Here is a 14,501-nt window from a genome sequence, read left to right on the forward strand (position 1 = left end):
CTTTGTTCACCTTTCCTCATCCCAAATCCCAAATCCATTCGTTCTCAGATGCGCATCTTTAGCCTTTCCCGGTTAAATCTATTCCATACGCTCGTCTCAATCATTTTATACATTAATTATTCAGGCCCTTTCAGCCTATGAATATAAATCCATTATGTCTGCCCTGCTACACTCTGGTTCAATTAAGAGACTGGGGATGAAATTATATGGAGGGATCACCAGATTAAAGGATTCATGAGACTTCACATCACTTTAAAATATTTATGCTAGCCATCCAGTTGATAGATAATCATAGATGTAATTACTTACAGCCCGCTATATGATTGTATATCTGTCAAACATCATATAGGAAATTCATTAAACAAGGTTCATATTGACAACCATGGTTGACTCACATTGTCTCACTCATGTGACTGAATGCAACTGGAACATGGAACGTGGCACCACAAAACCCAAAGTCTGAACCACTGAAATCAGTGGCTATGAAAGAGTCAGCCATAAGAAATTAGCCAGTGACTGGCAGATGCACTCTACAGAGTCTGTCTGCCATGATTGTCTTCCCGTGGACGCTACTGCCGGAACAGCCTGTTCTCACTCCCGTAACATCTTGACGATTTGTCAGGTGCCGTGGCGTTCCTGAGGAACGCGAAAGGCGACCTTTGGCGTTATTAAGGTACGCGCCGGGTTATGGGTGAAATACAGTAGAATGACGGTCCCGCGGTAAAACACGTTCCAGCCATGTATTTCAGCCCTAACCATAACCTTATCCTTAACCTTAACCAGCACTTTAACCACGTGAAATAGTGTTTTCCAAAACGATTTTTAGGAAAATGAACGAACATGTGTGGATTGATTCCAAACGGTTCTCATGTTTCCTCATTTTTCCGATCTCGTCATTTAGGAACGTGTTGGGTGCCTGGAAGCATGTTGACGATTTGTCACCTAGCGTAAAATATTACGCCTCGGGAGTGAGAATGTGTTGGCTGGAAATATTACATATACACAAATCTGTTCTCAAACCTGCCAAATGTAGGCAGCCAGAACTGCCTCCACATCAGCACCAGCATCAGCGCTAGCTGGTAGATGCAGCTCTTGCGGAGTTGAGGCCCGGGTGTGAAATTGATGGTTTTCAGGGTTTTTTATCTTTTTTTTTATCGTTATTTTTTTAACCGGTTTCCCTGGGTCTTTTCCCGTGTGCTATCCAGCTGGAGGAAGTCCAGTTTAAAATGCACTCTAGCCATAGATGGACACACCTGGTCAGCACTGTGGGTCATGCAAAGTTCCATGAGACAATATTTCAGTATTACTATAACTTTAAACCAGTACTCAGTGTTTAAAAACCAAAGAATGGTCCATTTATTCATGCAATTAGCCAATCATGTTGTGGAAATGCTTGCAGATACAGGCTACTTATTGCCAGTAACAGAAATGTGACGCTACAGTGGGCACAGACTTACCACTACCAAATGAAAGGTGTAGTTTGGTCTGATGAGTCTACATTTCTGTCGAAGCAGCAGATGGTACACTCACAATTTGGCGCCAAAAGCATGAATCCAAGGGGCCAACCGTTCTTGTGTCAACAGTCCAAGCCGCTCCTGACGGTGTAATGGTGTGGGAAATGTTTGCTTGGCACACTGGTGGGCCATTAATAGCAGGAACCAAGGTGTGAGCATCACTACAGACTATGTGTAGCTGTCTGTGGACGTGGTTTAGCATCTTTTAATGCTGCCTTTCAGCAGAATAACAGATCGTGTCACAAAGCAAAAGTTATCTGGTCTCACTGTCTCCTCTGTCACCAGATCAGGACCCAGCAGAGCACCTCTGACATGCACTAGAATAAGAGAGCACTAGCATGACTGTGGCTCTACAGGAACAATGCAATCATGTCAGGATGAAGCAGAATCTGAAAAGAAGAGCGCCAACATTTTCTAAATATGAGGGTCTGTTGACACAGGGCCGCATGGTCTGTTAAGGCTACTGCAACTACAGCGGCAGTGCAGCATGTTTGATACTGGAGACCTGACAGACTGTTCACTTTCAGCCATGCATATGTGTGTGTTGATACTTTGCAGTATTTGTATACATAGATTAACACAGTTTGTCTGAATAAGTGTAACGACGGAGAAAGTGCTGAAAAGGACAGAAGCACACAGTTTCTGCCCTGTGAGGCCACAGCTCTGGTCATTCATGTTTGTCAGAAACTGTGAATTCTGCTCCCAGTCTCGGGATTCCTACTGACTGGACTATTGGCAAGTCTGCAGGCTGATTTTATAACAAACTACAGTTAAAGTCCATGCATTTTGATTCCCTTTTAGACCTTGGAAGTGTACATCACAGATGATTATTCCTTTACTATTAGTGAATTTCCCAAATTCGGCATCTCAGCCTTGGAAACAAAGGGATTCATTGATAGATTTTTAGATTATTGTTAATAATGTGCTAATGTTTGGTACAAAAAAAGAGATTCTTAGAACCCAAGAACCCCATCAGTCACTAACACAGCTGAGGACCCTCAAATCAACTTAAACTGACACAGCATACCTAGCGACTTTCCTTTCTATAGCACGCATCAGTCCTTTAGTCCAAAAATGAACCTTTCAGCAACGCGTACACCAACATATATACAGGGGGAAAAAACATTGCACACCAAACCCCCATCTAGCTTATCAAGCATGGTGGAGGAGCCATCATTGTTTGGGGTTACTTTGCTAACTCAGGCTTACAGTTATTGAGTAACCAACAAGTTCACTCATGAGTTCATACAAAATAAAATAATTTATTATATAATATGTTCAGGGCTATAATCCATGCAGTGACTGCAAAAAAAAAGTGCATCCACAGTAGATCGGATGAAAATCAAAGAATGGCCGTGTCACGGTTCTGACCGTAACCCTGAGATGCAGTGGCATGACCTGAGAAGAGCTATTCCAAATTCACTCACCAGGAATATTCTCTCCAGCTGGTCTTGGATGTCCTTCATCCCAGGAAATGCAGCCACTCCTTGGATCATCTCAATGAAAATGCAGCCCACTCCCCTGGAGGAGAAAATAACACTAATTAAAAATCCTGTATTTCTTTTCAATGTGTCCTTAAGCCTTTCATAGATGCGCTGCCTAAAATAAAAGCACATTGGAATAAAGCATCATTGGAAAACGTCGTAGAAATGTGACCGGTTTGTCCTTTGTTCACATGTAATTACAGTCTGCAAAACACTAACTGTTTAATCACCTCAACAAGCCTCAAAGTGAAAGTCATTCTGAGGCTGTATTGATTTCTTTTCTTCCCGAGGGCTGTTAGACTGTAAATGTAGGTTGGAAATCTTAAAATATCAAGTCCACTTCAGTAGGGAGGGAGAATGGCCAATGTGCGTGTGTGTGCGTGTGTGTGTGTGTGTGTGTGTGCGTGTGTGTGTGTGTGTGTGCGCGCGCGTGTGTGTGTGTGTGCGTGTGTGTGTGTGTGTGTGAGTGCTGTCGATGCTCGTTTGTCAAAGAGCTATTTTTCTGACAGATTCCCTTCGTGGCTCAGTGCACACTCCTTCTCAATGCAAGGAGAGAGAGAGAGAGATTACCTGAAATTCATCCCTCAAAAACTTCTCCATTCCTTCCATTTTACGGAATGAAAATGCTTCATCTCCATGACAGAGCTATAACCTCAGCATCCAGTATTTCTGCTGGAGCGTAGAGAACTATTCTGCTGCCTGAGGTGGATATGTGATACGGGCAAAGGTCAGCTAAAAGAAAAAAAAATAACACAAAACAATTTTCATCTGTGTAGTTATACCTTTCTCTCAGTTTGATTCATTCCTGTCATTTTGTCTGAAATTGGATGATGTTGTCAACAAAGCCCTGACAGGTTATTAGCTCTAAAGTTCTGGTAAAGTTACTGACCCTCCAGCTAGAAATGATGTCTCTATTCTTCACACAGGTAAGAGGAAATAGGCTGCTAAGGAAAAGTGTGATTCGATCACGTTATCTATTGGTTTTATTGAGAAAACGCTGTCAAGGTACAAAAATGCTAATAATGAATGCATACAAGTCAAGAACAACAACACTGGGCCCTGTGAGTATCAGGACCTTCATCAGAGATAGTCTTTAAGGATATACATAAAACCTTTCGTGACAATATCAGCTTTCTGCACTTTGCTAAATAATGCCCACTATTAGAAACTGAAGCCCACTATTACCAGTTCTCAGTGTAAACCTGTATAATGTTTCCATTAGTCTTCTAAATCAGGTTTGTGTCTGTCACGCCATCAGGAGTTTGTAATATTTTTCACCCTTCTTCAACCCCAGAAAGCTGGAAGACCAGTACCATATTTTTTGGTCAAATTTTACTCAACTCATTCTTCTTGCTTCCTCCACTTCTGTACCATTGATTCATTAATGCTGAATTCTCTTGGAGCTGCTCTATTCCCATGTTGTTGCAGTATATTAATGACTAACCTCGTATTGTGGATGGATTATCTCAGTTGTTCTCCTGACTGAAGTTTGGTCCGTTTACAGCATCCTGCCATGCGATTGCATTTGTCCCTAACCATCGGGAACCCTCACGTTAACTTTTATCGAGTGGAAAAGTGTTAGCCTTCATCCTCCAGCTTCACTGTTTATGTTATGCTAACATAGCTGTGCAGCTAGCGATCACATAGCACATCATTATATACCAGCTAGCCCAACTTCAGTAACCCTACAAACGTCACTGCTGTTTAGCTTTCTGTCTTCATTTATGTTCGAAGTGATAGCAGAGCTGTACGTTTGAATGTTTCAGAAATCTCTCAGTCAGAACATGCTATATCATGTTTAGGTGGAAACTAGCGAGCTAACTTCCTGCTAACTTCTAAGCGGACGGCGTTTTGGACCCAGATTACTCCGCGAGGCTCCTGACTACGGTAGCCGTAACCCTCCGACAATCCATCAAACGTTGCAGCTTCGTGGCTTACCAAAGTTGTACTAAAACATTTTTGACAGATTTTTGAGCGCCGTGTACCACATAAAAACGGTTCGAGGTCAGTAAGCACAACCAGAATTCATACATAAGTTGCACCGGATTATACGGGCACACTGTCGATTTTTGAGAAGATTAAAGCATTTTAAGTGCGCCTTATAGTGCGGGAAATACAGTACATTTGTTTCCTTTCACAGTTAGTCTTTTATGTAGAACAAGTGGTGCAGGCATGCAACTGACTCTTTATATCAAGTGTAACACTTTCTTTATGCTGTAAATCTTTACATAAGGTAAGATAAACTTTTATTAGTCCCACAAGTGGGAAATGTGCTTGGTCACAGCAGAAAGTGGACAGTACAAATTAAGAGTAGCAGTAATGAAGAAAAAAACATACATGCTTTAACATGTATGTGTATGTCGAAACACGGCGCCTCCCTCTGCTCGATTCTGTTTCTGCATTTATTTTCATCTGACTATGAGTATGCTGTATGGTGTTTTATCACTGCTGTTACTGTAATTAGACAGTGTTAGAGGTGCTGTGACTGGAGCTGTGGGTAAATCAGTCACTGGAGTGGACTGCACCCCTTGAGTTATAGTACACAGAAAATTAGCCTCAGTAAATATCGGGCTCTTTATTCAAAGACAGTAAATAAACAGATATGGCTGAGAGGTGATTCATGATGTGACGGGAAAGCAGACAAACAAATACGTCAAGCGTCACACTGCAAGACACATTTCCACAGCCTGGATTTGGGTTGGATGGACTTCATTGATCCTGAGGTAGAATTTCATTTGTAACCAGTTTGATAAACAAGGACACAAGTACATACATGACAGACATTAGCTGGTTTAGATTTAAAACAACAGCTAGGCTTGTGTAATATATTTCAATATTTCATGGTACACACACTCACACACCCACACTCATATATATTAGCTATGTCACTAAATATAAATTATAACAGAAATCGTTATCTTTAACTGCGATGGTTCTGGTATGATATACAGGGGGCGCCCTCAGAGTGAAATGAATAACTGTGACTGAGCTCGTTCAATTTGGCCCTCGCCTGTTTTTGTGATTTTAAATAGACATTTTCAGGAGTAACTTGTCATTGGTAAATGCCCATAACCTTGAAGAACTGTCTCTGGCTGACCAGTTTTCATATGCAGTCAGTGTTGACATCAAAATTATTATTTTTTTCATCCACCATCATGCGCAAGTCCTTCAAATGGCCTGTGGGCACAGCTATTTCTTTGATTAAAGCAGGTGCTGTTATAGGAGGGTTTCAGTAAAAGTGAAAAGAAATCTTTTTGTCACAGAGTCAATGAGGTACATAGTCTCCTCCTTCAGGCCCACCTCCTGGCCCCGAAGGAACCCACAGTCACCAAGTGAGACGCAAACCTGGCTATGAACCCTGGATCATAAAATATAGAGCCAGAGCCCAAAGTGTGTTAGAATGTGGGGCTGCATACAGCTCATGAGAAATCAGCAACGCTAAGCATACCCTTATTATCCTCTAGGTCAGGTGACATTGAGGTGACAGGAAGGACCAGGAAGCTCAATATGCAGCCTACTCACAAGCTGCAATATGCCTGTAAAGTTACTGAAAGTAAATGTCTTTTAATAATATACACCCTGTTTATATCCTGATACATCCTGATTGTAAAGTAAAAATGATTTAATGTAAAAAGTTGTGTAAGAAGTTTCTTTCTTTATTTTTAACAAAAGTAAAAGATCTTTGATCACGTTGTTTACCTGTACCGTGCTGCTAAGCCTTCTGGCATGAAACTGCACTGCACAGAAAAAATCAAAGTCACCTTTAACAGATCCATCACTCTGACATTTGTCTCAGACAAACATACTGTGCTGTACTTGCATCCTGCTTTTAAGTTCAGAGACTTTCTGAAGCCTCTGTTCTCTGTCTAATACTCAAAAATCTCTCTCTGTAACTGGGTACACACACGGGCCATTCAGACGTTCATTTGTGAGTGTTGCACTCTGTTAGCTAGCAGGTGCTGTGGAAATGCGACTGGCTTTTGGTTTGACATGTGCACTGGGTGCACGTCTCTATCCACAACTACATCTACAAGTTTATTAAGGCCATAAAGTATTTTGCAGCCTGACTGGAAATTGTGAAAGCAAGTTGCAATTAAGCATGCACTGCAAAAAACGATTTTCAAGAAAGTAAAAAAACCCTTGTTTATGGACATTTTTTCTTATTTTTTGTCTAAAAAGAAAATATATTCTTAACAAGCAAGTTTTGCACAAGAAAATAAATCTTATTCTAGGAAAATATGTCTAGCTTTTCCTTAAAAGGATATTTCAGCTCATCTTGAGCTTTATTTACCAGTTACAAGGTATGAAAACGGTTCGGTTGAAATTCCAGAATAAAAACAAGATTATTTTTCTCATTTCAAGAGTAAGGCCACTTAAACAGCTGCTCAGTTTAAGAAATGTATTTATTGACACTAAAGTGTAATAAAACTGCTGTCAAGTTTGACACAACACGGGCACACACTATCTGGATCATGCTGTATTGCGTTTTGCTCAATCACTGCATCTTCTCCTGAGTTCAATCTGGTGTCTACAGCCGCATCCATTGTTGGCTGGCTTGTTGGCTGGTTTTCGACCACTGGATCAGTAGGCCCACATGTTACTCAGACCTCTCACCAATGATGAGGGTTCCCTCCTAGAACTGCAATTGAGATTAATTGACTGGTTAAAGATATTAATTACAAGCTACACTGATAATTTCTAAATAATTCTATTCTGCATTTGATAATTTACTCTAAAATATGTATGTTTTCAGACTGAGTTTAATAAATTGTTACTAATTTAATGCTGATTGACATTTGGCAACTTAACTGTCGTTTAAAAGCTCCTCAAAAACCTAAACCTGGAAAGCTAAACTTGGAAAATATTGCAAAAACCTTACGATCTGGAGCAAGGAGCATGAGACATGAAAACCTGGGGGGGGGGACGACACAGATGACAGAGGATAAAAAGCAGACGATCCGACAAAGAACGGAGGGAAGTACACACTAATATATACACACACACAGGGAAACGAGGAGTTGGCAGACAGGTACGAAACACAGCTGACACTAATCAGATCAATCAAAAACGAAGCAGATAACACAGCTGACGCGACGAATCCTACTTCCGGGCCTAAAGTAGTCTGGGTTTTGTGTTGTTAACATGTTTAATGCTTTGTATTTTCTTCTATTTAATCTCAAAAAGCTCCTAAAAACAGTCAGTGATCACTGTTGACCTCCCTCGGCTTTTATTACCGCTAATCATTTATTTAAGCTCAGTTTTTAAAACCTTAAGATGTAACTACAGCACAGCCCATGCAGCAGTATATGAATAACTAACCTCGTATTGTGGATGGATTATCTCAGTTGTTCTCCTGGCTGAAGTTTGGTCCGTTTACAGCATCCTGCCATGCGATTACATTTGTTCCTGACCACCGAGAACCCTCACGTTAACTTTTATCTTAAAAACTTTTATTTTATTTATGTTGGAAGTGATAGCAGAGCTGTACGTTTTAATTTGTTTCTAAACCCCCGCAGTCAGGACATGCTATATTGTATTTAGATGGAAGCTAGCGAGCTAACTTCCTTCTAACTTCGTTAAATGTCATAAATTCTGTTTTCATGGATGCCTGGATGCTAAACTCAATTGTTACACCTGGTAGAGCAGAACGCTGATCATTTTATTAAAGATGAAAGACTTTAGACAGTGTTTTAACTCTCAGTAATGCCACAGTGATCATTTGATATATGGACCTGCAGCAGAGTTTAGGCCCAGACACGGCTAGTGACGTCAGACTGAACAACCGGATAAAGCCAAGATGACCAGGATTATTCCATTAAGGGGTAGGAATGGCTATCCTAATTCGGTGCCTTATAACAGCTGTAGTAAGTAATAGTACCCACATGTCAGTATTTACTGAATATAATCTAAATAAATAGTCAAATCTTTAAATATATAGAATTTTATAGATATAAAAGAGCGAACTAAACCATTTCTGTACACAACCCCATACTTCTGAGTTGGTACAGTCCAGCTTCGCGCCTCTAGCTTCTTACCTCAAATTTGGATTGCAGGATTAGTAATATTTTGGGGTACAGTGGTACAGTGTGAAGAAATTAAGACACGCTATGGAGAAACTGGACGAAATAACAATTGCCACCCTGAAAGGTATGTGACTGTTTTGTTTTTTATATGTTTTGTGTTCTGCTATGTTGCATGTTAAGTCGCTAGCATGGCAGGCTATACTCGGTTGTTAGCTTAGCTTGTGCGGTTAGCTTAGTTGCATTAGCATATTTAAATATGCTAGTGCTATTACACTACGTACATGGGTATTTTTGAAAACTGAGATTTTCCGTTTTCGTTTTAAAAAATAATCCCGTCCACATGTAAATGCAGAAATGAAGGAAAACGCTGCTAGGAGCATGCCAAAGCAACAGGTGGCGATATATTCCCAACCGTGTAGAAATGTTGGCCAATCAGAAGTCTAGAAGCCTCGGTGGGAAATAGCAAACAAAGATGGGGCATAGAAGCAGAACCCAGTCCTATGTGTGGAGGGACAGTAACTGTGTTTGTATATGTAAGCATTTAAACACTGCAGAGAGTACAATTAACGGTAACAGTATTGTAGAAATTAATTTCACCGAAACAATAACGCGGCGCACAGTGTGACGTCAAAAAAGGCGCACACCTTTGACGCTGCGTCTTCTCCGTTTTTCTCGTCCACACCTAAATGCAAAACCTGAGTTTTTGAAAATATCCACCCTGGCAGGCGTTTTTAGAAATCTCCGTTTTCAGTGACCGAAAACGCCGTTTACGTGTGGACGAAAGGTGCAAACGCATACAAAAATCAGCTTTTTCAAAAATACCCGGGTAGGTGTGGACCTAGCGTCTGTGAATTTATTCAACAAGTGTGCAAAATGCCATAATTTAATGCCAGTTTTACAGAAATTGTGGGAGTTTCAAATTTCCATTAGTAAAGTTATTTCATTATATACTTTAGCACAGGAAGTTAAAAAAAGAGACATTTATATGTATACACTTATATAATTGATGTATCACAAATATAATACTTTTTCCAGTCAATGGGAGGAAGGTAATTTAGAACCTGTGGAGCAGTCAGGAGGGAATATAATGAAATAGAGTATTGTTTTTAAATGGTAAATATTAAATTATGTTTCTTGTGTATCCTGTGTGTTACCCAAGCAAAGCTGTCAGCTGGCTTGCACATGAGGATAATGCAATGTAGTGATAATTGGAAACTCCTATTGCAGAAGCAAATGTTGGAGAAGACCTGCTCTCATCACTGTCACGAGATGACATCAAAGATCTGTTTCCTGGTCCTGAACATTTCCTCAGGCGTCGGGCTCTATGGCTTGCAGTGCACAAATGTGAAGAAGTAAGTTCTGTCCTATCGCTGTGTGACAAAACTGTGAACACACCATCTTGTTTTATGCAGTTTCAAGTAATTCCACCAATACTCACTTAACAGATAGACAGTAGAATCTTCTTTAGTTTTGGTTTAAATCAAGTGGCCTACACATTTATTAAATATACATATTTTTTATTGTTCAACACTTTTCCTGATATTTTGCTGTACTTTCTTTCATGTTTAGAGACCTAGTTCTTGTGCAATTTTATGTGAAATTAGCCCTATGTACACTGTATTTTAGAACAAGACTGCTGCTGAAAAAATGCTAACAACTACTGGAGATGGTCTATGTGTATATATTGTTGAATTTTGCAGTTACTCATGTTTTCATTTTATATATTTTACTGTGGAGTCAGTCAAATATTCTTAAAGTTCAGATACCCATGTTGATGTTAAGAAAACCTACAAAAAAAGTTGATCTATTTTAAACTGGAATGCAACTCAAAAATTGTGTTTCTTATGGTCTTGTTCTAATCCTCTTTTTTTCTGTCATGTAAACTTCAGAAGACCCTGAAGGCTACCTGCATCAGCGACCCCTGGGTGTCCAGTTCTGCTTGTCTCTAAAGGCAACTGCATGATAGCTGTTGGAAGCACACCGGTGAGCACTTTTGACCGGAAGGATCTTAATGAGGGACTGCTCTATCTGATGGCATATTACTACGCCCTCCACCTCACATATCCAAAGTGCATTTCCACGCTGCTGTCTGTCTTGCAAACTGAAATACTCAAAGACTCCATCCATGACCGAGATTCAACCCCCTCTTACAGGAAGGCTCTTGGTGAGTGGAAGTCATTCATTGAGTGAGTCTCTCCGATGACAGACTCCATCTGCCTTGTTTATCAGACTCAGTGTTAGTCAGTGAGGTTGGTTTTTTTTTTCTCTAGAAAAGTTGTTCAAATGGAAAACACATGTTTGTTTGTGTGGTCGTTAAACTTGTTCTTCTAAAATGTTTTGGAATATAGGATTTGCAATAGTGATTGTTTTAAGCTTCAGCAAAATTTAGTTTTGATACCAGCCATGAGTGTGTTATACTGTTATTATTCGTGTTAAGAGTATCTGGAATATGCACTTCTTGTATTGGCCATGTTACACAGTACCCTGCTGAAATGTATAATTTTAGACATGATTCTCCTGGAACAGACCTCAGTGAGTTACTGACCCATTGCTGTGTCAATAAAGCGCAAAAACTAAGAGTGCTTTTGATGTCTTAATTTAAGATAAATTCCCTTATTTTTAGTAGCTTTTTGAAGAGATGGTGTCTTATTCTCAGGAATTTTGGCTGATTATTGTTCTCAGAGTCAAAACATAATTCTTATAGTTAGCTCAATCAAGAAAGAAACAATTCAGTTTTAAGAAAATTTGTCCTATAGTAAGGTGTTTTTTTTTTACGTGAAAAATCTAAATTAAGGTGTAGAATCTTAAAGTAAGCAAATAATTCTTGAAAACAGCTTGTTCAAGAAAGCATAATACTCATTTTAAGTACAGATTTTCTAAATAAAAAAGTGTCTTTTACTTATAATAAGTCACATTTTCTTGAATTAAGCATACATTTTAGACAATTTTGTCTAGTTAAAAGGCATATGTCAGTTAGGATAATTTGCTAGTTTTAAGAATTCTAGTCAAGCAACTTTTGCTTACCCCATTGGCAGATTTTTTTGCTCAAAACAAGGAAATTTTGTCAGATTTAAGAATATTTGGCTTGTTTCAAGTATAGCTGTTTTTGCAGTGTGCTCCTTTGCATCATAGCCTCAAACTCTTTCATAGCTAATTAGGAAAGCACAGGGGACTACAATCATTTAACACGCTGGGAACTGGAGCCTTGGCCAAACACACGTCACGACAAACGATGATGAGCTTAATGTATATCAACGAGACTCTGTATCTGAAATGTTCAGGTGGAAACATTCCAAGATATTAAACTATAGTGTATCAGTACTTTGCTTTACTTTCAAACACTTGAAGATTTCTGTGTTTTTTAAGATACGCAGATAAACAGACACCACGAGCAGCCTTGTCCTTTCAGATGGAGCTGGCTTGCAGCGCGCCATGAAATAACTAAACCTGTTCATTAATATGTGCACGGTCACAGTTGACTGATCCATTCGTCGGCTCTGATTGACAGGTTAGACTGTAAATGTAGGTTGGAAATCTTAAAATATCAAGTCCACTTCAGTAGGGAGGGAGAACAGCCAAGGTGCGTGTGTGTGTGTGTGTGTGTGTGTGCGTGTGTGTGTGTGTGTGTGTGTGTGTGTGTGTGTGTGAGAGAGAGAGAGACGTAGAGAACTGCTCCTCTGTGAAGTGCTTAGGAGCTAAGGAAGGTAAAAATAGAGCCGTTCCTTGCCCCTTCTTCATCACATCCTCACTCCTCACAGCCTCTCAGCTACAGTCACTCATGATGGATACTTCTTCTGGCAGGAAGACAGATCTGGACAACCTTTTGGTCCTGCAAGGAGTGGTTCTTCATGGATGACTGCTTTCTAAGTGACCAGAGGTGAGTGTATGCGAGCATGTCACAGAGTGAGTCTCAGTGGAATAGAAGACCCTGTGGATTTGCCCACCTTCAAACGCCCTTGAAACAGACACTAGCGCGCTGTCTTTCGGACCCCTACACTCTGGCTGCTCTTTAATTGGACACTGCAAAACAGGGTTCTTGGGATTTCCCTGCTGACTGTGTGTCCAGACAGAGGGGGTCACCATGGCTCACCTAAGACCAGGTCCACACTGGGACAGCCTACATCTCTCTTATTCCTCACATTCCAAGACGACATGTTTTTTCACCCCTAAAACCGAGTGCAAACATTATTTATAGAAATGCTGTCATATTCCTCAAAAATAACCCATTAAAATAACATTAATGATGCTAGAAGCAGTTTGGCTTTTGTGAGAGTAGGTGTTATAATCTAGAGCATAAGTAAAAGTAGAAGAAAGCATTTTCCCTAAAGAAAAAATGCAAATGTAAACTGTACATTGGAGGGCCTGTTGTTCTAGAAACCACAGCAGCCATTAATGCAAGTTCATGTGAGTTTTGCATTGGATTCACCTTTCACATCCAAAAGGACAGACATCTTTAAAAAAGTAATTTACAAATTACAAACTGGTAACTACCATCAAACGTGCTGACATTCTGTACCTTAGTTAAACAAGGCAGTTCAAACCATCTTTGACAAAGACTGAGGATAAAGTCGGAAAAAAAACAAAAAATATTTCAGCCCTACTACCATTTTTATCTCTGTAGGATAGCAAGTCTGCTCAGGCTCGATACATGAAGAGTTCGATTATTACATTTCAGCAGTTGTTTCATTCACATCTGCAGCAGTTCTGTCAGTGTACGAAGTAAATGTGTGTGTCTCACCAGCATCTGATCCAAACTGGGAGTGTGGGGCTGGAAGTCATGAAAACAAAACTAAAGAACAATCAGCAGAAACACTGAAGGGAGCACGGCCTCGGGTTGGGATAAGCCACCAGTAAGAGTGTTTTAATTGGTTTTTGTCTGCTTCATGAATTGGGTTCCCCGATCTATATCTCGAAGGTTTCTATGTGAATAAATCAAGGATAAATTACACACAAGAGCTTAGATGCTAGGAGTACCCACCACATGTCCAGGCAGGTGGAGTAGTCTGTGGATCCCAGCAGGACATCTGGAGGCCGGTACCACAGGGTCACCACCTCGTTGGAGTAGGTATGGCTGGGGACCGACTTGGCCCTGGCCAGGCCTGAGGGGGAAGCAACAAAACAAGTCAGTCTGAGAAAGCATTATCATTGAGTGACCTTCAGCAAAACAAAGCCTACAGCTGGAGCCAGCAGTCACACTCCCTGCAGCTGCTGACATGTGGTTATACAGACAGGAAGATATAGAGTACGCAATAAAAGTCAAGATTTGAAGGTCCTGTGTGGAGAAAGACAGTCATCAAAACAACTTAAACAAGAGAAGTAAGAAAATGAAAGATTAGAGAATGAGTTTTCAACATGTGACCAAAAATTTGGTAAACAGGAAGTAATACAACCGTTACACTAATGGAGTCCTGCTTATTTGGAATTTTACACCAACAGTAGCAGTAGTAGTACTTTGTACCTGAATATCCAAACAAATATCA

The 14,501-nt window shown here is 40.2% G+C and overlaps 1 protein-coding gene and 1 long non-coding RNA gene across 5 annotated transcripts in view; both read right to left on the minus strand.

Annotated features, from left to right (window-relative positions):
- The window catches only part of cdk14 (cyclin dependent kinase 14), a 220,764-nt gene that overhangs the window by 84,884 nt on the left and 121,379 nt on the right, over positions 1-14,501 (minus strand). For all 4 annotated transcript variants that reach the window (XM_003446197.5, XM_005472379.4, XM_005472378.3 and 1 more), the window contains 2 exons: positions 14,000-14,120; positions 2,942-3,035 (listed from right to left, as the gene is read on the minus strand). In XM_003446197.5, the coding sequence (XP_003446245.1) occupies positions 2,942-3,035; positions 14,000-14,120 (215 nt within the window). The remainder of the gene's footprint in view (positions 1-2,941; positions 3,036-13,999; positions 14,121-14,501) is intronic.
- On the minus strand, positions 7,384-8,213 carry LOC109204241 (uncharacterized). Its single transcript, XR_002063830.2, has 2 exons — positions 7,878-8,213; positions 7,384-7,637 (listed from the first exon to the last, which is right to left on the minus strand). It is a non-coding gene; the product is annotated as an uncharacterized LOC109204241 (long non-coding RNA).

Source organism: Oreochromis niloticus, linkage group LG11 (assembly GCF_001858045.2).
Source record: "Oreochromis niloticus isolate F11D_XX linkage group LG11, O_niloticus_UMD_NMBU, whole genome shotgun sequence".
Taxonomy (NCBI): domain Eukaryota; kingdom Metazoa; phylum Chordata; class Actinopteri; order Cichliformes; family Cichlidae; genus Oreochromis; species Oreochromis niloticus.